General features: G+C 55.0%; 2 protein-coding genes across 2 annotated transcripts in view; both read left to right on the forward strand.

Moving 5' to 3' along the window:
- Window positions 1-23,817, forward strand: part of LOC105747843 (bone morphogenetic protein 8B) — a 32,605-nt gene that overhangs the window by 4,216 nt on the left and 4,572 nt on the right. Inside the window, exons 2-6 of the mRNA XM_049695459.1 lie at window positions 12,140-12,329; window positions 12,761-12,909; window positions 20,627-20,821; window positions 21,608-21,687; window positions 22,239-22,349. Of these exons, the coding sequence (XP_049551416.1) occupies window positions 12,140-12,329; window positions 12,761-12,909; window positions 20,627-20,821; window positions 21,608-21,687; window positions 22,239-22,349 (725 nt within the window). The remainder of the gene's footprint in view (window positions 1-12,139; window positions 12,330-12,760; window positions 12,910-20,626; window positions 20,822-21,607; window positions 21,688-22,238; window positions 22,350-23,817) is intronic.
- LOC117200095 (succinyl-CoA:3-ketoacid coenzyme A transferase 2, mitochondrial-like) lies at window positions 14,539-17,084 on the forward strand. The gene is given in 3 exon segments (XM_033421737.2): window positions 14,539-15,289; window positions 15,291-16,041; window positions 16,270-17,084. Coding segments are annotated over 3 exon segments (1,590 nt in total). The 5' UTR covers window positions 14,539-14,575; the 3' UTR covers window positions 16,395-17,084.

The raw sequence follows: 23,817 nt of genomic DNA on the forward strand, positions 1-23,817 counted from the left end.
GGGGCCAGTGCCCTCGAGGAGCAGACGGAACCTGTCCCTGGTGCCGCCTGAGCTCAGGGGAGGAGGCCCTGATCTGGGAGGCAGCGCCCAGGTTCTTGTCCCTCCTGGGCCTGCCGTGGACTCCTGCACGTCCCGAGCCACATCCCTTCCCTTCTCTGGGCCTCTGCTTTCCTGTCCAGTCCACAGCGATGGTGTCAGAAAAACGAGGTGCCTCCCAGCTCCGGCCCTGTGGCTCCTCGGAGGCAGCTTCTCACACCACCACCCATCCCTCCGCCCAGCTCGGTGTGACTGGCTGGACCCCCGAGGGCCTCAGCCGGCCCAGCCAGCCCTGAGGGAGGAATGAGGCAGCAGAGACCACCTCTGCATGTTCCTGCTGAGCCCTTCTCCGCCTCCTCTCCTTGGAGCTCCAGGTGCCCATGCTCTAGAGTGAGAAACTGAGGCACAAAGAGCACTGCAGGCAGAAGTGTAGGCAGAACTGGATGGGCCGTCTTCACTTTGGTCCTGACCCTTCCCTGGACTGGACTGATTCACTCTCGTGATCCTGGGTGGCTGAGGACAAGGGTGGGGATGAGCTGAGGCTGTTGTATTCGGGAGACGCAGGGCTCAGTGCGAGCGAGGGACCTGGCCCGGGTCCTGCTCAGCCCCCTGACCTTGCCCTCCGTGAGCCCCAGGGTCACTTTCTTTGGTTCTTTAGTAGGCAATTCTTGCATATTTTCCTGAATTCACTCCACAAATTGTCATGTAGTACCTGCTCTGTGCCAGGCTCCCTTCTAGTTCCTGGAATATAACAGGGAATGAAACTAAGTCCCCCCTTGTGGAGCTGACCTTCCAGTGGGAGAGAGAGACAGATAACAGTACATTAGCCACAGGTGATTGTCACGTGGTCTTGACAGTGACACCTCTCTCTGGAAACCGGGAGCGGATGGACAGTGGGAGGGCAGGCAGGACTGGGCTGGGGGTTCTGGGCTGGGGGTTCTGGTCTGGGACTCAACAGAATTTGCATCTTGACTCCACCCACTACTCTCAGTGTGATCTGGATTTTCAGTCTACCTCTAGGAACCTCAGTCTTCTCCTCTGTAAAATGGAGATACTCATGGTACCCACCCTAGGGGCTGTTCAGGGATTGTGTGAGATGACACCCAGTGATGACCACATGCCCAGAACCTCCATGTCTGTCCTTTCATTTCATCTCACATTTACTGTCACATCTTTCTTTAAAAAGAGGACAGTGAGGGGGCTTCCCTGGTGGCACAGTGATTGAGAGTCCGCCTGCCAATGCAGGGGACGCGGGTTCATGCCCCGGTCCGGGAATATCCCACATGCTGCAGAGCTGCTGGGCCCGTGAGCCATGGCCGCTGGGCCTGCGCGTCCGGAGCCTGTGCTCTGCAACGGGAGAGGCCACAGCAGTGAGAGGCCCGCGTACCGCAAAAAAAAATAAAAATAAAAAGAGGACAGTGAGGTTCAGGGTAGTTTGGTGGTTTTCCCAAGGCACACAGCAGGTTGTCTCCCTGCCTGCACATCCTTTGCTCTTGTCCTACACAGAAGCTGCCTCTCCCCCTGGCCCAGGGCCCATCATTAGGTGCAGTACGTGCTGCTGAATTGGACTGTATTAAATGTGAGCATGTGTTGTAAACTAGGAACGTGATTATCTTTGTTTTGGGATTTATAGAACTGATGCATATTCATTGTAGAAAATTCATACCGTATAGATTCATTATAGAATTTCATGATAGAAAATTCAGACCATATGTCTAGAAACATATAATATGGAAGCTCCTAGTAATCCTCTGTCTACCTCAGGGAGAACCAATGTTTAGTCCTTTAGCTTAGCCTTTCCCCAGCAACCAGCCCTGATATTTTATCAATTTGTGTTATTCTTTTTTACAAAGTGGAGTCTAAATGCCCACTGTTTTGCCATTTTGTCTTTCACTTAACAATAAATCCTTTATCCGTCTTGAAAGTGACTATTAAGTGACCACATTATTTTTCTTTTTATCTATCTACCTTTTATTCATTTATTTTTATTTCAACTTTATTGAAGTATAATTGACATATAAAATTGTAAGTTATTTAAAGTGTACATCAGGATGATTTACTATACATATACATATAACATTCCCCCCATCTAGTTAATTAACACATTCATCACTTCACATATGTATTCTTTTTTGTGTGTGAAAACATTTAATTTCTACTCTTTTAGCAAATTTCAAAATGATATAATAGTGTTATCAACTATAGTCGCCACGTTTTACATTAGCTCCTCAGACCTTATTCAACTTACGGCTGAAAGTTTGTACCCTGTTACCAACCTCTCCCTATTTCCCCCATCCCCAGCTCCTGGCAACCACTTTTCTACTCTTCTGACTTTTTAACTTTTTAAAATCCACGTATAAGTGATATCATGAAGTATTTGTCTTTCTCTGGCTTACTTCACTTAGCGTAATACCTTCAAGTTTCATCCACGTTGTCGTAAATGGAAGGATTTCCTTCTTTCTCATAGTTGAATAGCATTCCCTTGTGTGTGTGTGTGTGTGTGTGTGCGCGCACGCGCGCCTTATCTTCTTTATCTATTCATCTGTAGATGGACACTGAGGTTATTTCCACGTCTCGGCTGTTGTGAATAATGCTGCAATGAACATGGGAGTGCAGATATCTTTTTTTAAATTAACATATAATTGACATATAATATTATATCAGTTTCAGGTGTGCAACATAATGATTCAATACTTGTACATATTGCAAAGTGACCACTACCATACTTACACTTTTTTCTCTTTGATATCCTGTTTTTATTTCCTTTGGATATATATCCAGAAGTGGGATTGCCGGATCATACGGTGGTTCTATTTTTAATTTTTTGAGGAACCTCCGTATTATTTTCCATAGTGGCTGCACCAATTTACATTTCCACTAACAGTACACAAGAGTTCCCGTTTTCCCACATTCTCACAAATACTTGTTATCACTTGTCTTTTTTTTTTTTTTTTTTCAGTACGCGGGCCTCTCACTGTTGTGGCCTCTCCCGTTACAGAGCACAGGCTCCGGACGCGCAGGCTCAGCGGCCATGGCTCACAGGCCCAGCCGCTCTGCGGCATGTGGGATCTTCCCGGACCGGGGCACGAACCCATGTCCCCTGCATCAGCAGGCGGACTCTCAACCACTGCGCCACCAGGGAAGCCCCGCTTGTCTTTTTGATAATAGCCATTCTAACAAGTGTGAGGTGATAGCTCATTGTGGTTTTGGCTTGCATTTCCCTGATGATTAGTGATGTTGAGCACCTTTTTATGTACCTGTTGGACATTTGTATGTCTTCTTCGGAAAAATGTCTATTCAGTTCCTCTGCTCATTTAAAAAATTGGATTGTTTGTTTTTTTGCTGTTGAGTTGTGTGTGTTCTTTATATATTTTGGATATTAACCCCTTATCAGAAATGTGGTTTGCAAATATTTTCTCCCATTCAGTAGGTTGCCTTTTCATTTTGTTGATGGTTTCCAAAGGTATTTCTCTGTCCAAGAGTTGAAGGTGGGTCTCTTTTCTCCAAAACTCTGTTTGGCCACCAGAATGGTGTGCCCTATGAACCCCTGATGCCTGGCTACTCCTCCCCGCCCCCATCTTCTCAGTCTTTTCTCACCCTTCTGAGATAAATGACTACTATTGCCCCTAGGTGACAGGGGAGAAGTCTAGTCTCAAAGAGTATAAGTGACTGGCCCAAGGTCCTGGGTGCCCAGATCCAAAGGAGCAGATATGAAAACTGGGTCACAGCAGTGAGGAAGGTTGGCCTTGGAGGTGGGAGAGCGCAGTGGGGAAGACCAGGTTTTAATTCAGGGTCTGCTACTTGAGATCTGTGAGATTTTGAACAGGTTACTTGAAGTCTCAGCATCTCAGTTTCCTCATCTTTAAAATCAGGATAATAATACCTGTACCATAGTGCAATGGTTATACAGGTTAAGGCATTGAAAAACTTAGCAAGTGCCTGGCACCGCTCAGTAAACAGTAGCCAGAATTATGCGGAAGAGCCTGCTGTGTTTGTCTACCCTCCCGCCCCCATCATTTACTTGGGGACCTGGAGCCGAGTGGTAAGAACACGGTTCCAGGATCAGATCCCCATTCTGCCACTTGTTTTTAGCGGATGCTGCGGTGCTCCCCAGATATTCTCTTTGGGACTGCGTCACTTGTTGTACCAGCTACTTGGAGGGTGGGCTGCTGACAGCTGGGTCCTTCTCTCGACATCAGTCCACCAGCTGCTTGCTCAAGGTTGGGCACCCTCCTTGAGGGCACCCCACATCCTGGCTTATTGGGGTATAAATGCCCAGCCCCCTTGCCTCAAGGAGGGACAACTGTGAAGGGCCATCAGCCCAGAGCTCCCCGTGCAGATGGGATGGGATGGCCCTTTTGTGATCGCGTCAGCTGTTCAACTGTGCCCACTCCTGCTTGTTCCCTGCAAGAACACTCTCCACTAAACCTACCCACTCAGCCTGTTGCCCAGGAAGTCTGACCTAAGACATATTTATATGACTTTTGTGTAAGTTATTTACTGCTGTGTGCCTCAGGTTCCTCATCTGTAAAATGGGAGCGATAATAGTTCCTGCCTCCTAGGATGGCTATGAGCATTAAATAACTTACTCTATGTAAAGGGCTGAAACAGTGCCTGGTAAATGCTCAGTAAATGTTAGCCTGGTTTGATTGTTTGTTTGTTTTTAGCCCAAGTCCAGCTGGTCAGTGACAAGACCAGAAGTAAAACCCAGTTATTTCCTTTAACTGCTGGCTCTGCCCCCTGAGCCGCAGCCGTTCCTTCAGAACAGTCTAGGGCTCTGAATACAGGAAGGGCTCTGGGGAAGCCAAAGGCTGCAAGACCCAGGTATGGACAAGGTTGGATCCTTCAGTCTGAGGTTATTGCTTCACAAACACTCCTGGGAACCTACTGTGTGCTGTTGCCCTCCCTGGTTATCTTGGTGCCCACTCCAAAGCACGAGCCCCAGCCCAAGATCCGCTCATTACAGTGGGAAAGATAGGCCCACAGACAACTCAATGTAAATGATTGCAAAGTGGGAGAAATGGCCATTCCCCCACTCGGATACGAGCATGAAGGTTCAGTGCTGCAGAAGACAGACCAGGTCGCTCTCTCATTTGTGGGGGATGAACAAGGCCAGAAGAGGGGGAGGAATGAATGGCCTCCTGGCTGGGGGACAGAGAAGGCTTTGAAGGAGGTGGCATTGTGCTGGACCTTGAAAGAAGGGTAGAACTTAGAAGCGGGTGAAAGGAGAAGGTGTCCAGGCAGAGGGGAGGCATGGAGGTGAACAAGCTCTCAGCCTGTTCTTGGAACTCCAGTTCCTCAAGTGAAAATCCACTCATGGCTTCTCCTGATTGGGCTCCTTCTGCGTGTTCCTTCTTGCCAGCCTGGCACTCGGCGTTTGACATTCTAGTCCAGCAGGACCCTGCGGTGTTCCCTTGACATGTCCCCAACCTGATGAGGCTGTGGATGGGGAGAAAGAATGTAGACTTTGGAGACAGACACACCTAGACTCTCATCCCACCTTGGGGGCTTCTGGGTGTGGTCTTGTGCAAATCAGTTAACTTCCTTGATCTTCGGTGTTCTCAGCTATAAAATGGGGTGAAGAATGCCTCTTTCACAGGGTTGCTGTGGTTGCCAGCCTCCAGTATAGTTCTCAATGATCCCTGCCTCCTGGTTTTCACACCCTTATGTCCTCCCACACTGGGCCAGCGCTGGTCTATGTGACCAATAGGATGTGACAATAGGGATGCTGTGTCACTTCCAAGATTAGGTTATAAAAACACTGCAGCTTCCGTCTTGGGTTCTACCTGCCACCCCCAAGATGACTCATTCTGAGGAAAGGTCATGTCGTGAGAGGTCCACATGAGGAGTCTTCTACCCTCAGCCACAAGTGTGAGCTTAGAAGTGGGTCTGTTCGTCCCAGTCAAGTCTCCAGAGACCACAGCCCCACCTGACAGCTTGACTGTCACCTCATGAGAGACCCTGAGACAGAGCCACCCAGCTAAGCACCTGGATTCCTGACCCTCAGAAACCATGTGAAATAATAAGTGTTGGTTGTTTTCAGCTGCTATATTTGGGGTAATTTGTTACACAGCAATAGATAACTAACACAGTTAGGTAAACGTTAACAAAAATGGCCTGTGTGACGTGCCCAGGGTGGTGCCTGGCATACAGTTCACTGCTCAAAAAATGGGAGCTGACACATTATTTCCCACCTCTGTGCTTTGCCTCGGATACTTTACTCCATTTCTGCTCGTCAGAATTCTTCCACCACTCTCAACTATGTTTCCTAGAAAAGTGTTCTCTGACCACTCCTCCCCAAGGCACCTCCACGAGCGCCCTCCACCTCGATCATCTGTATTTCTCTTAGGAATGGAGTTGCTTTCTGCCTGTCTGATTCGGGGGCGCATCTAGTCCCTTTTTCTCCTACCCACCCCCCGGCCCTACTAAGAAACTATGAACAACCTCAGAACGGCGACCAAATCTGACTCTGGGCCTGGACGGGTGGCACATAAGCAGGGCCAGCCTCCCATCTTTTTTTTTTATTATTGCTTTTTTTTTTTATAATTTGGCTACACCACACGGCATGTGGGATCTTAGTTCCCTGACCAGGGATGGAACCGACGCCCTCTGCATTGGAAGCACAGAGTCTTAACCACTGGGCCGCCAGGGAGGTCCCTCCAGCCTCCCCATCTTTGCAGATCACCCTGTCCCTCCCCTGGGACCCGAGTCCCTGCAGGGCCCTGCCTGGAGAACAGTGGCCTCAGCAGGCCACCTCTCAGGCGCCTGTTGATGGAAGAATCTTGTGGAGAGGTGATTCCCCCATACCAGTATCGCCACCCAGAAAGTCCAGGGCCACTCATTTTATATGGGCTCCAAGTCTGCAAGTCCACGTGAAGGGCCCCTAACTTGACACGTGACCCCAGCAAGTCTCTGCCCCTCTGGGCCTCAGTTTCCCATCTATGCAGGGTTGCCACGAAGGCCTTTCCAGCTGCCACAAAAGAATGTGTCCCCCACCCTCCCTGCCCACTGATGGGGCTCCTCCAGGGCTGAGGCACAGGGCGGGAGGACACCCGCCACTCGTCACGGGCACCCATTCCCCACGGGAGAGAGGGGATGTGTCACCGTGACCACGTCTTTCTGGAAAGCCCCACAGTTCAGGTCTTTCCTGGGTTTGAACTGGAGGAACCGCATCCTTCTTGCTCACATCTCCTTGGATCTATTTTTGGCCTTGGCGGGCTTGATGTGGTGCAGTGGGCAGGTTGTTCCCTTTTAATTTGGGCTCTGAAGCCGGCCGAGGCCTGGACCAGTAATTATAAGCACAGAGCCATTTATGGAAACAGCTCTTGAAAAAGTCAGTAATGAGAACTGACTAAAAATACCCCCAGAAGTGAAGCGGGGGGCCTGCTCTGGGCAGCGCTGAGATTCCTGGGCGGGAGGAAGCCCTGAAGGGGCAGAACCGGGGGGTGATGGATTCTGCAGCTCACTCGGGACCCGCACGGGCCGCGGAGACCCGGGTGTTTCCTTAGGTCTGAGGGGCCCCTCGGCCTTGTTACCGGCAGGACTAGCCAGACGGGCCCAGCCCATCCGCCTCCGGGGCCCCGAGGGAGCCTGTCCTCCACCTCGGGGGCCGGGCCGTGAACGGAGGCGAGTCCCACAGTAAAGTGAGAACATGGGTGGCTTGGGTTGGAAACCCTCGGTGATGTGGAAGCCACTCCCAGACCAGCAGGACGCCCCAGCCCAGGGGCTGCGCTGCTGGACGCTGAGCCGCTGTCCTGGGGACCAGGAGCCCTTGGGATGAGGGGCCAGGCCTCCCCTCTCTGGGCCCCCGGGACACGAGGGGCTGGATGAGCAGACTGTTGAGGCCTCCCGTTTCCACCCCACGTTGTTCAGTCTGTGTCCTCAAAGTGGTCACCGTCCAGAGGGCAGATGAACCAGGGACGGGGACCCCCGGGACGGGGACAGGGAGAGCCCGGCAGGCTGATGTGTGTGGGCTCAGAGGCGGGCAAGGGGGCTTTCACAGCTGGACCGAGAAGAAAGTAGCCTTTATACTTGGCGGGATGGGGCAACCCCGGAGAGAGCGGCTTCGGGGAGGGACTCCAGGGGGAGGGTGTTTGCACCAGAAGGCCCAGGAGGCCGTGAGGATGGGCAGGGCCAGCCTGTGTGGGTGAGGGGCGGAGGCTGGACAGCAGAGCCCAGCGTAAGACCCTCCCATGGGCCCTGAGGGGCTGGGGAAGGGTTTGAGGGCAGGAAGGACTGTCAGGTCAGAAGATGCCATTCTCTTAATAGCCACACTGGACTGGAGGAAGGGGGTGTCTTTTGAAGTCTTACTTTCTGGTCAGGAACAAGACAGATTTAGGTTGTCCGGGTGACTCTGCATTTTGTCGAGGCACAAAAATAGCCAAAGCCGATGAGGGTGTTGGGCGGGTGGCATCTGGAGCCTGAGCTGTGGGTGCAGGGCCTCAGACATGGTGGTGGAGGCCGCCTCCTCCCGTGGGCCCTCCCCTCATCCGCGGGGTCTGGAGCTGGTGTATCAGGGGCTGGAGGCGAAGGCCGAGGCTCCAGTGAGCACTCCCTGGTGAATCGTGACTGTGTATTGTTCTGGGGGCTGCATTAAGGCAATCCAGAAAGTAAATTAATGTGCTGCTGCTTCTCCAGACAGAAAAGCTGGTTCAGTGATTGAACACTTTGGGCAGCTTTTTATAATTTTGTGGAAAATAAACATGGCAAGGTGCCTATGGAGCCAGACATACCTTTGTCTGCTCCCTGTGCCCAACGAAGTGCATTGTGCCTGTCTTTTCATATCTTTGCCAGTGTGTCTTTGGGAATCTTGGGTCAAAGGCTAAATTCATAGGTAATTTTGCCAGGGTATTGCAAAAGGATGTTGCCAAATTCCTCTCCATGGTATCCCTACCAGCACCATGTGAGAATACGCACATCTGCGCTTACCTGTTTCCTTCTCGCAGGCCATACTGAGCACCCAAGGACGAGCCCCCCTACCCCTTCCAGTCCTCTTGAAGCCATAATGCTCTGTATTTTACTTACAGTAGAAATGGCATCCCCTATTTTATTTGTCTTGTTTGTCTCTCTTCTGTCTCCCCCGTTAGACTGTAAACACTGTGAATGCGCTGTCTTGTTCTGTCTGTTCACTGCTGTGCTCCCAGTCAGAACAGACGCTTACATACCGTAAGAACCTGATAAATTCGTTTAGAAATTGAACTTGATAAATTAATGAATAAATAAATGAATGATGAGTACATTCATTTAGAAAACAATCACTCAAAATCTCCCCTTCCCCTCCACCCCATGGCCTTGCAGTTGCTGACATGGCCTTCGAGGGTATCTCATCTTGGCTCAAAGTTGGGAGATTGCAAGTCAGGCTCATCCCAAACTCCTGTTGAACAGCCATCCCTCCCAGTCCATTGCCTGACTATTTACAAAGTCCTTTCATGGACTTGTGAGGAAAGCTGGGTGTCTCCTCATTCCCAGTTCACACAGAAGACCAGGCCCAGAGCGGATTTCCATACCTGGTTAGTTCAGGGACAGGCCTGCAGTGAGGCCCTGACCACTGGCCAGAACCCTCCAGGATGCCCTAAGCTGCCTCTCTGGCTAAAACAGGCTCGGTCTGCACAGTTAACAAGGGGGAAATAGAGGTGCCAGAAAATGCTTTCCCAGAACACCAGCTTTTGGGAACTCTCTCTCCTAACTCAAAGCCACAGGCACTGAAAAACCTGCAACTCCACAGGAGGCCTCGCCCTCCCCTCCCCACTGACTGTCAGATAAAGGAGTCACTCTCTTTACCCAGTTCCGCACTCAGCATATTTCACCAATTTCTGATGAAAATCATTTTCCTAAAACTGTCCCGCCTCTAGTGCTTGCCTGGACCTGCTGGGGTGGGCAGTTTCCTGTGCTGGATCTGTTGCGGGGGTGAGGGGGTGGTGGGCTTCGATTTCACAAACCCACCGGATGGAAGTTTGGAACTGGGGTCAACCCAGGTGAACAGGGCTCTCTTGACCCAGCACACGCGGGCCCCCAGCTCAGCAAGGGAGGGAGGCTACAGAGTCTGGTGCCCGCGGGAGCTGGCAGGTTTGTGGTTGTTCCCTCAGTCCTGGATACAACATGAATGAGTCAGTGTCAGGCCTGCAGACAGAGGTTCCCAGTGACCCACCAAGGGTCACCCACTGTGCCTTAGGGGCAGATATATAAGAATGCTTTGAGAGGGGTCAGGTTCAGGGCATGGCTGAGTGACCCCTCCTTATTCTCAGGGCCAACAGCCTGGACCTATTTCATCCTGCAGATCAGGGATGCTTACACAGTCACGTAACCGAGGTGGTCTCTGCAGTTACCGAATCCACAGAAATTGTCCCCAAAGCTCTGTGTGGGAGTGTGTAGGGAGGAGGGGACTTGTGTGGTGATATTCATGGCGAGCATCACTCAGCAAAGGTCCAGAACACTGCCCTCCGTGCCCTGCCTGTATGGGAGGACCCGGATCCTCCTATGACACGCTGCCCCTGGAACAGCCTGGCTCGTGGCTGGGCATTTACTGCGGGCCCAGCACCCTGTCAGACAATGGAGGTTCTATTTCCTCTCCTCCCTGGTCAGGGGATGAAACGCCCATCTCCTGCCCAAACATGTGTCCACTGGCCCCGCCCAGCACAGCTGTTTGGCCATCCATCACCGGACCAGGTCTCCACCGCAAGGACAGGAAGTGCTCCCACATCCGCCTCTGCCACCAGCCTGGTGACTTGTGGTCTCTGAGTCCAGTAGCCAGAGAGAGAATTTTTAAAAAGACTCACAGACATGTAATTAAAATCTCAGTGTTGGTTTTGGGGGAAGGCTCTGGGAGGCTCCCGCCCCTGCTTTGCGGAAACACAGATTTTTAGTGTTTGAAAGTGACAGGAGGCTAAAGTGAGACGTCCTAAATATACTGTCCTGGGCATTTCCGGGCAGCTGGGGAAATATGGGGTTTATTCTGCTCCTGCGGTCTCTTGCCCAGACTGTTAGAGCAGCCCTGCCACTGGCCTGCCTCGGGTCCCCTCCAGCCTGGGCTTTACCCTCGCCTCCACACATAGCTTCCACTCTACCCTTAAACCACACTCCCTTGCTGCCCAGAGCCCTGAGGCCCCATTGGCCAGAGCACAGCCCACGCTCTGAGGCCAGAATTCCAGCTCTCCGCAGTTAGGCCACAGCCAGACTTATGCCCTGAGCCGCACATTTTGGGATGGTGGGCAGCCCCAGCACCTCACACCTGTGCAGGACCTCTGCCTAGAATGTCTTCTCCCCCACCTTATCCACCTACCAAGAGTCAGTCCCATCCTTCAAGGCCAGTTCAGGTGTCACCTCCTCCGGGAAGCCTGCTCAGATCATGCCATGGCACCCTCCAGCTTCCCCAGCACTTGACCCAGCATCTCCAGGAGCTGTCATCCTACCTCGCCTCTTCCTGGTTCTTTCCGTGTCTCCCTCCGGCCCCGCTACCTGCTTCCCCTTGTTCCAAAGAGGGTCCTGCCGTCCTTCCACCCTTTGCTGGGCTTTATGGCTGTTGTTTTCCCTGCCGGTGCTGTTGTTCCGCGGCTCTAGGCCTTTGCTCAGGCTGGACCCTGCCTCTGCAGCGTCCTTCTCCCTTGACATCGTGGCACATTCACTCTCACCCCTCAAGGCCCAGCTCCAAAGCCCTCTCTCCCCTCAACTCCCATCCACATACCGGCTGACTCTGGGAGCCCCGTCCTGCCCAAGTGCACTCAGCTATGTCCCTGCTGCCTCCGTGGCCCTTTTCTGCCTTGGGTCTGATGTCCATCTCCCCAGAGGAGGGACCTGTCCTGTGCCCCATCTGTGGGTCCCAGAGCCAGCAGGGTACTGAGCAGGGCAGGCTGGGTTTGGGGCTTGCGGACCAGACATGGACACTGCCCTTGTGGCACCGCCGTGTGCCAGGTGCCGTGCCAGGCGCCTCACGACACAGCTCCCCGAGCCCTCTCGGCACCCAGGAGGCAGAGCTGGGACAAGCCTGTTTTCGAGCAGGGAGCGGTCCCACCCAGACTGCCCAGGCCCCCAGATCCCACCCGGCCCTGCCCACCCCGGAGCCTGAGCTGGAACCACAAGTGACCACCAGTCCCACTTTGTCTTGCAGTGGAATGGGACCACACCCTGGGCCACCAGGAGCCCCAGTGGAAGGAGTTCCGCTTTGACCTGACCCAGATCCCGGCGGGGGAGGCCGTCACGGCCGCGGAGTTCCGGATTTACAAGCTGCCCAGTACCCACCTGCTCAATTGGACCCTCCACGTCAGCATGTTCGAGGTGGTCCTGGAGCAGTCCAACAGGTGCCTGCCCTGCGCCCCGCGGGCCCACTCAAGCCTCTGTCGGAGGGTCCAGCCCAACCCTGGGTGCCGGGGGGAACATTTCCCAGAGGACAGAAGGGGAGCTTCCTGGGCAGCCCACCCTCAAAGGACAAAGATGGTTGGCCCGAGGCCTCGTGTCACCGTGGGGAGAGGCCCAGCATCAGTCCTGGATTCAAGTCCCCATCCTACTGTCCCAGCTGTGGGACATGGGCAGGTCACTGAGCTCCTGAGCCTGTTTCCGCATCTGTACACGGGCACAGTAACACCTTTGTACGGTAGACGCAGCGAGAAAAGGCATGTAAGGCACCAGAGCCAGGCGGGGTAGATGCCCCACTAATGGTCCCCCAGGAGGGCACTGGAAACACAAAGGCAGCTGTGCCGGCCCTCGGTTAATTGTTCTTTCGTGTCCACAGGGAGTCTGACTTGTTCTTTTTGGATCTTCAGACGCTCCGATCTGGGGACGAGGGCTGGTTGGTGTTGGACGTGACAGCAGCCAGTGACCGCTGGCTCTTGAACCGTAACAAGGACCTGGGACTCCGCCTCTATGTGGAAACAGATGATGGTAAGACTCGGGTCAGCAGCGAACCTTCCCCTGGGGGCTCCTCCGAGGAAGCTGCTGGCGGCAGGCGCAGCTGGAGCCCCTCACATGGCCCTGGAGGCCTGGCCTTTTCCACCTGTGCCGCTGGGGGATACCTCCACCCCTCCGCGGGGGCTCAGTGGGTAGAGAGTGAGGTTCCCGCAGTGCAGGACAGCAGGAGACCCCCTACCAGCCGAGAGTCCCTCCTCTCCTTCTGCAGGACCAACAGCTGTGTTGCTCAGAGTGAGTCCACGTTTTCCCTCCCCAAGAAATGGGAGATTCTTTCTACTCTACGGAGCTGCCTTCTGCTCCAGGAGTTTCCGTCCTGGGCTGGGCGAGGGGAAGCGCTCACACCCTCAGGCTCCGAGGCAGAGGCCTGGGTGTGAATCTCGGCTCTTCAGCCTTCTAACTCGGTGACCTTGGCAGGTTACTTACCTTCCTAAGCCTCGGTTTCCTCATCTGTAGAATGAGGATTCACACCTTCATTCATTTAGCAGGCGTTTGGGGGAGAGCCTCCTGGTGGGCCCAGGGTTGGTGTGTCTGTGGTACAGCGGGGGCCACAGGGGGCTGGGCAACGGCTGTGAGGAGGCTGAGAGAAGTGGGCAAAACAGTAACTCTGAAATAAATGTCATCTTATTTAATAGCAGTGGAGGGGGACAGGATCTGATTCAGCGTTCTATAAAACAACCCTCTGAGACACTCCCCCTCAAGGGGGTGTAGCATCTCTCCCCCTCCTTCAGTGTGGGCTGCGCTTACAGACTTGCTTCCCAAAGTATGCCGGGGGCTGGGGCAGTACCTTTGCAGGGACAACCTGAGCGGCACCCCTCAGCCGGGTGCTCAGGCTCCCATGAACACGTCATGTAGCTCCCAGACACCCTTGATCTGACGGAGTGGGAACAGCACTTCACCTCCATGGTCTTCGTCCCCAAAACCCAGAACCCCAGTCTCACCATGAGAAAAACATCAGACAACCTGAAACTGAAGGACATTCTACAGAACACCTGCCTGACCAGTACTTCTCAAAACTGTCAAGGTCATCAAAAAACACGGGAGGTCTGAGAAATTGTAACAGCCCAGAGGTGCCTAAGGAGTTGTGATGACTATATGCCAATGTGAGACCCTGGGTGGGATCCTGGAAAAAAGACACTGGAAAACTAATGAAATCTGAATAGATCGTGATGTTTAGTAAATAATAAGATACCAGTATTGGTTGATTAGTTGTGACAAATGTGGTTCCAGGACAGTACGTGCTGGGGACACAGGTGTGGGAACCGCTGACGTGCAGGTGTATCTGGGGGCAGGGGGACGGGAGTAGCGCGCTGGGGAGGAAGGGTGACGATGGAGAGGAAGGAGACGGCGCCCAGGCTTCCCCGGAGGGACGTCGCCTCGGGGCCTGCGTGCGCCAGTCCCCGGATCCCTCCAGTCCCGCCTGACGGTCCGGACCTGTCCCGCCACCCGCCTTCGCGGCCCGGGAAGCTCGGCGCCTCGGGTCCTCGGAGCGCGGAGACGGAGCGGGGCGGCGGGGAGCCAGACGGGCGGCCGCGTCACCGCTGGGGGCCCCCTGCCCTGTGACGCGCGGGCGAGGCGCGCACAGCCGCCGCCTGTCCCCGCTGGGCCCGGGGCCGGAGCCCCAGCCGGAGCGGAGCGGACGATGGCAGCCCTGCGGCTCCTGGAGTCTGCGCTCGGGCGCCGGGTCCCCGCCGGCCGCTCGGTGCCCGCGCTGGCGACGGGCAGTGTGTGCGGCTTCGCCAGCAGCGCCCGCGCGCGTGCCAAGTCCTACGCGGACCCCGTGGAGGCCGTGAGAGACATCCCGGACGGCGCGAGGATCATGGTCCGGGGCTTCGGCCTCTGCGCGATCCCGGAGAACCTGATAGGGGCGCTGCTCTAGACCCGCGTGAAGGACTTGACCGTAGTCAACAGCAATGTGGGGGAGGAGAACTTCGGGCTCGGCCTTTTCCTGGGGACCAAGCAGATCACCCACATCGTCTGCTCGTACTTGGTGGAGAACTCGCTCTGCGAGCACCGGTACCTGGCGGGCGAACTGGAGCTGGAGATCACACCCCAGGGCACCCTGGCCGAGCGCATCCGCGCGGGGGAAGCCGGCGTGCCCGCCTTCCACACCCCCACGGCCTGCGGGACCCTGGCCCAGGAGGGAGGCGCACCCAGCACGTACTTAGAGGACGGCCACATCGCCATCCTGAGTCCGCCCAGGGAGGTGAGGGAGTTCCACGGACAGCACTACCTTCTGGAGCACGACGTCACGGCCGATTTTGTTTTGGTGAAAGGGTGGAAGGCCGACCGGGCAGGAAACGTCATCTTCAGGGCCAGCGCCAGGAACTTCAACGTGCCCATGTGCAAAGCTGCGAGAAGTGGTGGAGTTTGAAGAAATTGTGGACCTGGGACCATTTGCCCCAGAGGACATCCATGTTCCTAACATTTACTTAGAGGACATCCATGTTCCTAACATTTACTTAGATCGAGGAATACAGGGGGGAAAATATGAGAAAAGAAATGAGCGTTTAACGATGCGGAAAGAGGATGATGAAATATGCAAGTCTGCAGATAGTATAAGGACACGGATCCTCAAGCAGGCAGCTCTTGACTTTGAGGACGGCCTGTGTGCCAGTTTGGGCATAGGAATCCCTCTTCTGGCCACCAACTACATCAGCCCCAGTATAACCGTTCATCTTCATAGTGAAAATGGAATCTTGGGCTTGTGTCCGTTCCCACTGAAAGAGGAGGTGGACGCCGATCTCAACAACGCGGGCAAGCACACAGTGACCCTTCTTCCTGGGGGCTGTTTTTTCTCCAGCGATGACTCATTTGCCATGATTTGAGGGGGACACATCGACCTAACCTTGCTGGGAGCCATGCAGGTTTCCAAATATGGTGACCTGGCTAACTGGATGATACCTGGCAAGAAGGTGAAAGGAATGGGGCGTGCGATGGATCTGGTGTCCAGTACCAAGACCAGAGTGATGGTCACCACGGAGCACTCCACCAAGGCCAGTGAACCCAAAATCTTGGAGAAATGCACCAGACTGTTGACTGGGAATTGGTGCGTGGACCGCTTTGACAGAGAAGGTGAAATCATCACCGAGAAGGCTGTGTTTGACATGCACAGGAAGGGAGGACTGGGCTTCCCTGGTGGCGCAGTTGTTGAGAATGCACCTGCCAATGCAGGGGACACGGGTTTGAGCCCTGGTCCGGGAAGGTCCCACTTGCAACAGAGCAACTAAGCCCGTGTGCCACAACTACTGAGCCCGCGCGCCACAACGAAGAGTAGTCCCCACTCGCCGCAACTAGAGAAATGCCCGCCCCAACGTAGCCAAAAATTAATTAATTTAAAAAAAAAGAGAGGACTGACCCTGATAGAGCTCTGGGACGGCCTGATGGTGGAGGACATCAAAAAGAGCACGGGGAGCACCTTTGCCATCTCCCCGAATCTCAGACCCATGCAGCACGTCTAAACCTAGCCGGAAAGTGAACCTTGGTCCCAGAGCGTGTACTTCTCCCTTTAACCTCCTGGATTGCATCCTGAGAAAGCCTCAGTCACATTTCTGCATTTCACCAGCATCTGGCCGGCTTTCTCCTGCCATCCCAGACTGGCTGCCACTGGATAGGCTTTGTTCTCTAGAGAGGGACATGCCTTTAATTAAAAACAAAAGGAAAACAGAGGCACTGACCTTATATGTCCTGTGAGTTCTGAGAAAGCTCTGCTCCAATCACCCTCCTCCCTGTCTGTGGTATTTACATTAAATTCTATGCAGCTTGAGATGATCCCATGGGAAAGGTTTCACTGAAGTTCCTGCTCTTGTGAATGAATCATGAAACGTAGGGAAAAGTGATGGGGGAGGAACAACTCCACCCAGAGTCTGCGGAAGGCACCGTTTTAGTGTACTGGAACTATGAAAACATACACACATAAATGTGAATTCGTAACCAGGAGAAATGCTGTCTAAATGAAAGATTTTTTCCTTTGGCCCTATTGACTTTCCTTCAGGGGACTTTCATTTTGTCACTAAGTTTTGTTTCCTTGTAGCCTCACCTCCTCTGCCTCTCACATTTCTCCTCCTCGTAGCTAAATAGATGTCTCTAGAAGGGAAGCAAGACCGTCTAGGCGGCCAGTAAACTGGTAATAGGGGCAACTGAAGGGGGAGAGACTGGTGCTGACATTGCACCAGGAAGTCTCCTCTGTGAATAAACGGCTCGCCTGTGTGTGGCCAAAGGCTGCGGCTTAGGATGGGAGGAGTTCTACAAACCCGGGCGGTGGACTTAGGTGGGTTTTCTCTTCTTAAATCATAGTGTTCCTCTGTCGTCCAGATCAGACACTTAGACCCTTCTTTAAATGGGTTTTCTCTTCTTAAATCATAGCGATCCTGTGTTGTCCAGATCAGACAGTTATTCCCTTCTTCTCTGTTACGGAGCCTAAACCAGCCTCTTGTTCATACTCCCTTGAAACCCATGAGGGGCAGTGACATACTTCATCCTGAATCCACAGTCTCACAAACTAGACAGAAAAAAATGAGTTTCCGTTTGCGTGCGTGTCTGCGTGTGTGCGTGTGTGGGGTTCAAACCCAGGCCTGCCATGGAGGCTGCGCTTTCTCAGTGCGGCTCTAGGGCTGCACAAAATGGATGGGAGCCCGTGGGTAAGAACAGGAAGCTCCAGCTGGTCAAGGAAGCCCTTTCAGAGAGGCTCCCTGTGGCCTCACCCTGATGGGAGGCCCGGATCCTGGAGTGGAGAGACAGTGCCCCTGAGGGGACAGCCACAGAGTGTCAGGGGACCGTGACCAGGCGGGCAGTGGATGGACGTCACTGAGTGGACTGTGCAGCACCTTCTGGGGCTTCTGGGGAGGAGGACCTGATCTGCCCTGCGTGGTGGGAGACGTCTTCCAGCGTCAGCCTGGGACAGGCAGAGGTTTCCAGAAGCAGACGAGTTACAGGGTTGTTAAACAGTAGAAAGAAGGAAAAGCATTGAGTTCCTAGTTCTCATGCGGTGAGGAAATAAATAACCTGTGGGACAAAAGCACACCTGGTCACAGCTGGATCCCCTTCAAGGGTTTCAGCCAGGCGTCCTGATTGTCCTTCAACGTGGCACTAGGGTCACATCCATGACCGCAGGCTGAGGCGGGGCAGGGGCTGCAGGGAAGGGGCAGGTGGCACCCAGAGGAGAAAGAGGCCTTGGGGAGAGATGGGAGCAATCTTGGCCTGGCCCAGGGGAGGGGGCATGAATCCCCAGGGCTGTGATAGGGCAGGGGAGCTGCCAAGACATCCGGGCCCTGATGGGGTAGACTCAGAAATGGGGGGAGGCTGGAGGTGTCAGGGGCCTTCCTGGCCCAGAGGAGCAGCATCTTCATCTGGGTCTGCGTGCTGGGGGAGGCCACAGTGTGGCCCCCATCTCGAGGTGTGGCCACACATCCCACGTCTCTCACAAAGGGGACAGCATGCCTGCCAGCACCCTCACAGTTCAGGTCTAGAGGCAGGGACCCTGGGCCTCAGAGGTTCCTGAAGTTCCTGCCTCTGCTTTCTGGAAAGGGTCCCGCCAGAGCCAGGCAGCCTGGGGGCCACCACCTGGACAGCCGGGGCCTGCCCTGTGACCCGATCTCTCTGCGCCCAGGAGACCCCAATACGATCCTCGACCAGACAGTCGCACAAGAAAAGCCTACAGTGAGCACAGCCTCGGGAGCACCGAAGGCCTCCCTGGCCTCTCAGTGGACAGGGCTCTCCAGGGACTCACAGGACAGGGCGGCTGCACACACAGGCCTGGAGGGCTGCCGGCCAAGGCCGCCGCATGCGTCCACCAGGTGTGGAGCTCCGCTCCAGTGCCGCGTGGACGACAGCCGCCCGCCTGCCCCCGTCGCTCCACGGCCTCCTCCTGGTGCCCTCACGGGCCTTCCCTCTGTGGAAGGGCTGCTGTGTGTCTTGTGGCTCTGCATCCTCACGGGCCTGCTGTTCTTCCTCGTGACCCTAACCTGCCATGACCCAAACTCCCCGAACGGCTTCTCCCTGGGCCCCTTCCAGTGTCAGCTCCTGTCTCAGCAGGGTCATCCCTGAGTGGCACCTCTGATGGGCCCAGTGCATGTTTGTGGCAGGTGATGTCATAGGTCAAAGGTTAGTCTCTGGTCGATTAGTTGTTTAGTCAACTCTGGCCTATGGACTCAGGGCTAAAGCACAGCTGTGTAAGGGCCGGTGATGTCCTTGACCTGTAATGTGCAGTGGAGGATCATGAGACCCACTAATAGAACACACATGTTTATGTATGTGCACATGTGTACACTAGCTGTATAAATGCACACGTGTGTGTACACATACATATATGGGCTTGTGTGTCTATGCCTGTGCATCACTGCTGCAACACTGGGGTGAAATGTACCTGGAAGTGGGATGTTCGGCCCTGGGTTTTAAGAAACATTAACAGTGAGCTTGTAGTCATGCCCTGTTGTTTAGTGTGAGAAAATTCCACAGGGAAAGGACATGAAGAGGTTCTATCACATTCTCATCTTTATGATGAAAGCCAGGAAATAAATGTCTAAAGATGAACTGATATCTAAATATTCAGATGTATCTACTCAAAGGAATTTTATACATTTGCAATGTTCATAGTTGAGACTTAACAACCAAGAAAATGTTTACGTGGAAAAATCGGGAAAAATACAGACTTCTTTCTTACGCTCACAATGTAAATTAACATATGAAAATATCCCAGAAAAAAGAAAATGATGCGTTGTAGCAGGGGAGGGGTTTATGGGTGATATTTTTTCTAAGGTTCTTTACAGTTGTTGTTATAATCACTTTGACAATTAAAACACAAGAGGTCATTGGAACTGCAAAGAGGTACAGGAAAGTAGTTTCACTGGTGGAGGTGGCTTTTCCGGGGATGAGCAGTGTGTTTCTCCGGCCTCCTCAGGCTTCAGCAGCTGCGGGTAAAACCCCAGCTTTACCAGCATCGCTACTCCTAGGCTGAGGCCCCAGTCATGTCTCTGCCCACAGCCTTTTCTCTCTTTCTTCCTTTTCAAAGCACAAACCCGCTGGTTGAGAACTTAAATGGATAAGGAGGGCTCTGGAATTAGATGCACGTGTCTGAACGTGGACTTGGGGTAAATGTCTCTGCCCGCGGAGCCTGGGGTCTCGTTTGGGGGCACCGGTGAGTGGCCTGCTCTTGGGCGGTGCTCAGCAGAGCAAGCACTGAGTCCTGGCAGCCGCTCCCGCCAGCCGGGTGTTGTGAATCCTACACTGATCCCCAGAAAGGATGGGGTGGAAGGTAGAACTCGGGCCTCGGGGCCCCGAGATGGATGGGAACCCTGGTTCTGAGAGTCCCCGGTAGTGGTGCTCTGAGCCGTCACCGAGGGGCTCTGATGCTTCTCAGGGAAATGATGGGTCTGGCGTCACCATGAAGACTGGTTGAGATCATCACGTGAACTGACTGAAAGCTGTAAAGCGCTGTCACAACGGGCGGTGCCCTGGACCATCACTAATCCCGAGCCTGTGCTCCCGAGGACCCTCCCCCGCTCCTGCAGACCTGCCCGCTGGGGGCTGGGGCTGGACTTGGGACTCGGGTCTTCAGAGGAGGAAACCGAGGCCCAGTGGGTCCCCTGCAGCCTCAGGCTCCGTGCTCCTGGCCCGCCCACAGAGAGGTCCCTGCTGTGTCCCTGTGCAGGGCCCCACCCTCGAGTGACCGCCCTCTCTGCTCTCTCCATCTCAGGGCGCAGCGTGGATCCTGGCCTGGCCGGTCTGCTGGGGCAACAGGCACCGCGCTCCCAACAGCCTTTCGTGGTCACCTTTTTCAGGGCGAGCCCCGGCCCCGTCCGAGCCCCTCGGGCAGTGAGGCCCCTGAGGAGGAGGCTGCCGAAAAGAACCAACGAGCTGCCGCCCCCAAACAAACTGCCGGGGATCTTCGGTGAGGTTGGGGACCAGGTGGTGGGGACAGAACCCTCCTGGCTTCAGTGGGGTCAGGCTCATGGTCAGTCACCCAGCCACCTTTCCTGACACCACTTTGCCCCTGCACCCTGGGGACCAGCCACTGCACGGTCTCCAGGGCTCTGAGCATCTGCCCTCACTGCCCCTGCTGCCCTGAAGTCCCTTCCTGCCCTCCCTGGCTCACCAGGCCCCCCCCACCCCCCCGTCAAAATCAGGTGCCCCTGGTGGCCCTCGGTGCTGCCCCAGGCGCCCTGCAGGATCCAAGCGTTTCTGTGAAGGTGTCCCTACCAGGCCAAGCCCCTGGGGACCAGAGCCCCCTGGTGCCCTCCTTTCCTTCACGGGGAGCCACGCTTTGCTTGGCCTCAGTGGGAGCCACTTGTCCTCTGGAATGGGCGTGGCTGGAGAGGCGTATGAGGTCAGGGGTGTCTCCGGAGGAAAGGAGGAGCGGCTGCTGGGCGGTAGAGGGTCCCTGGGCTGCTGAGTGGACCATGGGGAGTCACAGGCAGAAAGTCAGGGGAGGCTGGGCTGAGCGTGGGGTGACTGTAACCACGGGGAATCATCTGGAGCCGTCGAAGGTTCTTGACCAGGGTCACGGCGCCAGCAGAGCTGCAGAGATGGGCTTTATGAGACCAAATGGGTTAGTTTCCCATCGTTCATTTACTCAACAAATGAGCCCATCAGGGCGTCCCCCGCCCCGGGAGCTCCCCGTGGTGGGTGCCCAAAGCAGGAACCCCAGCAAAGACCTCGCCCCTTCTGTCCCCCGCAGACGACGTCCACGGCTCCCACGGCCGACAGGTGTGCCGTCGGCATGAGCTCTATGTCAGCTTCCAGGACCTTGGCTGGCTGGTAATTCCTGACTCTCCTTCTTTCCTAAATGACAGTCCCCACCTTGAAGATGGCAAGTGTATGTCCAAGAGGAGGTAGAAACATGGGGGATTTGCATTTTCTTGTTTTATTTTCCTCTGTTTTTCCAAGTCCTCTAAAGGGAGAATGTGTTGCTTTTGTAGTGAAAAGTGCTTTTTTGTGAAAACCATGAAAATGGAGACTGAATCCTTAGCCATAAAATGTCAGAGCTGCAGCAGGAAAACTGAGGCCAGGGTGGGCAGTGCCTCTGGCCTTTGCTGTGACTGGGGGTGGGCTGGGGAGGACGAAGCGGAGCGCTGATGGCGCATGAAGGGGACGGAGATCGTGCCCAGCCCTGTCTGCTGAGGGTCTTCTGGTGGATGTCAGACCTCTGGGGGAAACTGCCCTGGGAGAGGCCCGAGGGTGGGCTGGTGGGCCCTGAGGCTGAGGGAGGGTAAGGGGCAGCCCTGGGTTGTGCTGTGACAGGTGCTGGACTGGGGGGCTCGGGAGGGGCACATGGATGGGACTCACCTTCTCCCATTACCTGCCCCCAGGACTGGGTCATCGCCCCCCAAGGCTACTCAGCCTATTACTGTGAAGGGGAGTGCTCCTTCCCACTGGACTCCTGCATGAACGCCACCAACCACGCCATCCTGCAGTCCCTGGTCAGTACCGCGTCCCTCTGCCTGGACGCCCAGGGGAGGGGTTTGCGGAGGAGAGGGGCGCGTGCAGCCAGCAGGTGATGGCAGCACTGCTGTGTCAGGGAGCTTTCTCTACATGGAAACCTTTCTGCATGCACGTGCAGTGAAATCCCACAGCCGTGCAGAAACTGGTCCCCGTGTGGGCCACCCCCAACCCGTGCACCCGAACACACATGCACATGGGGGACTTGCACGTCCATGCGGTGGGTACCAGACTTACAAAGGCCCGCCTGCTGGTGGTCAGAGGCACAGCCCGTGCATGATAGGCGGGCATCCCACACGGCTACTTGTGCCCTCGGAACACACACGTGCACCATGTTCACTGGCACGTTCGGCCTCCTGTGTGTCACACACTCCCTCAGGGTCGGGGTGGGTGACACACGTGTGTGTTCTGCCCCCTCTTCCTGTGCAGGAGTCACCAGGTACCCCGTGCCCCTCTGGTTTCCCCTCCTGTTCCTTTCCCGTTGGCTCTTTTTTCTGGGTCCCTCTGGGCTCTTTGTGTCTCTACAGGCTTTTGATGCCCCGGTGTCTGGGGAAACTTTAAATGCTGAAAAAGTTTCTAATAGGAACACTGTCGCTGCTGCTTATCGCTAAGTGTTTTTTATTTTTTGCGGTACACGGGCCTCTCATTGCTGCGGCCTCTCCCGTTGCGGGGCACAGGCTCCAGACACGCAGGCCCAGCGGCCACAGCTCACGGGCCCAGCCACTCCGCGCAGCATGTGGGATCTTCCTGGACTGGGGCACGAACCCATGTCCCCTGCATCGGCAGGCGGACTCTCAACCACTGCGCCACCAGAGAAGCCCTCGCTAAGTGTTTTAAATGTTTTTTAGTGCTGAGGTTTCTTTCTAGAACATTGACCTGGACACTGCAGTTACAGGTTGTTCAAGGTGATGCCCTAGAGCAAATGAGTTAAGGCAGCATGGGCCCCAGGATAATGCCTCCTTTCCCAATGGTCACATGGGATTTGCTGGACCCTTGGGGAGCTGCCTTCCTTGAAGAAGGTCAGGGGTGATGGAGCCTGTCCTGGCAGCAGGCTGCTCAGAGCTGGGGCTTCTGGGGTAAGGCTGGGCTCTGGGGACCGGGGGCCAGGCTGCCGGACAGGGCCCCCCATGAGACGGCTTCGCCCAGGTCCTGCTCAGCGGCCTCCTTGAGGCCTGGGAGGTCCCGGTGGATGGAAGCAGGTTCCCTTTTCTCTCCAGCCCCTGACAGGCTGGGGGGCTGCCTTCCGGGCCCTTCCATGTGGGGCCCCGATGAAGAGTCTAGGGTGAACGGCAGCTCATCCTGCCGAGTCTCCAGATAAATATTTTTGTAGAGGCTGCAAGAGCTCACTCAGTCGGGCTGTCTTTAGGGGTAGAGCTGTTTGGAGGAGGGTAGCGGGATCCCCGTGCCAGGTCCCCGTCGTGCCGCGGCCTCGGCCTCAGCCATGGAACT

The sequence above is a fragment of the Orcinus orca genome, chromosome 1 (genome assembly GCF_937001465.1).
Source record: "Orcinus orca chromosome 1, mOrcOrc1.1, whole genome shotgun sequence".
NCBI lineage: Eukaryota > Metazoa > Chordata > Mammalia > Artiodactyla > Delphinidae > Orcinus > Orcinus orca.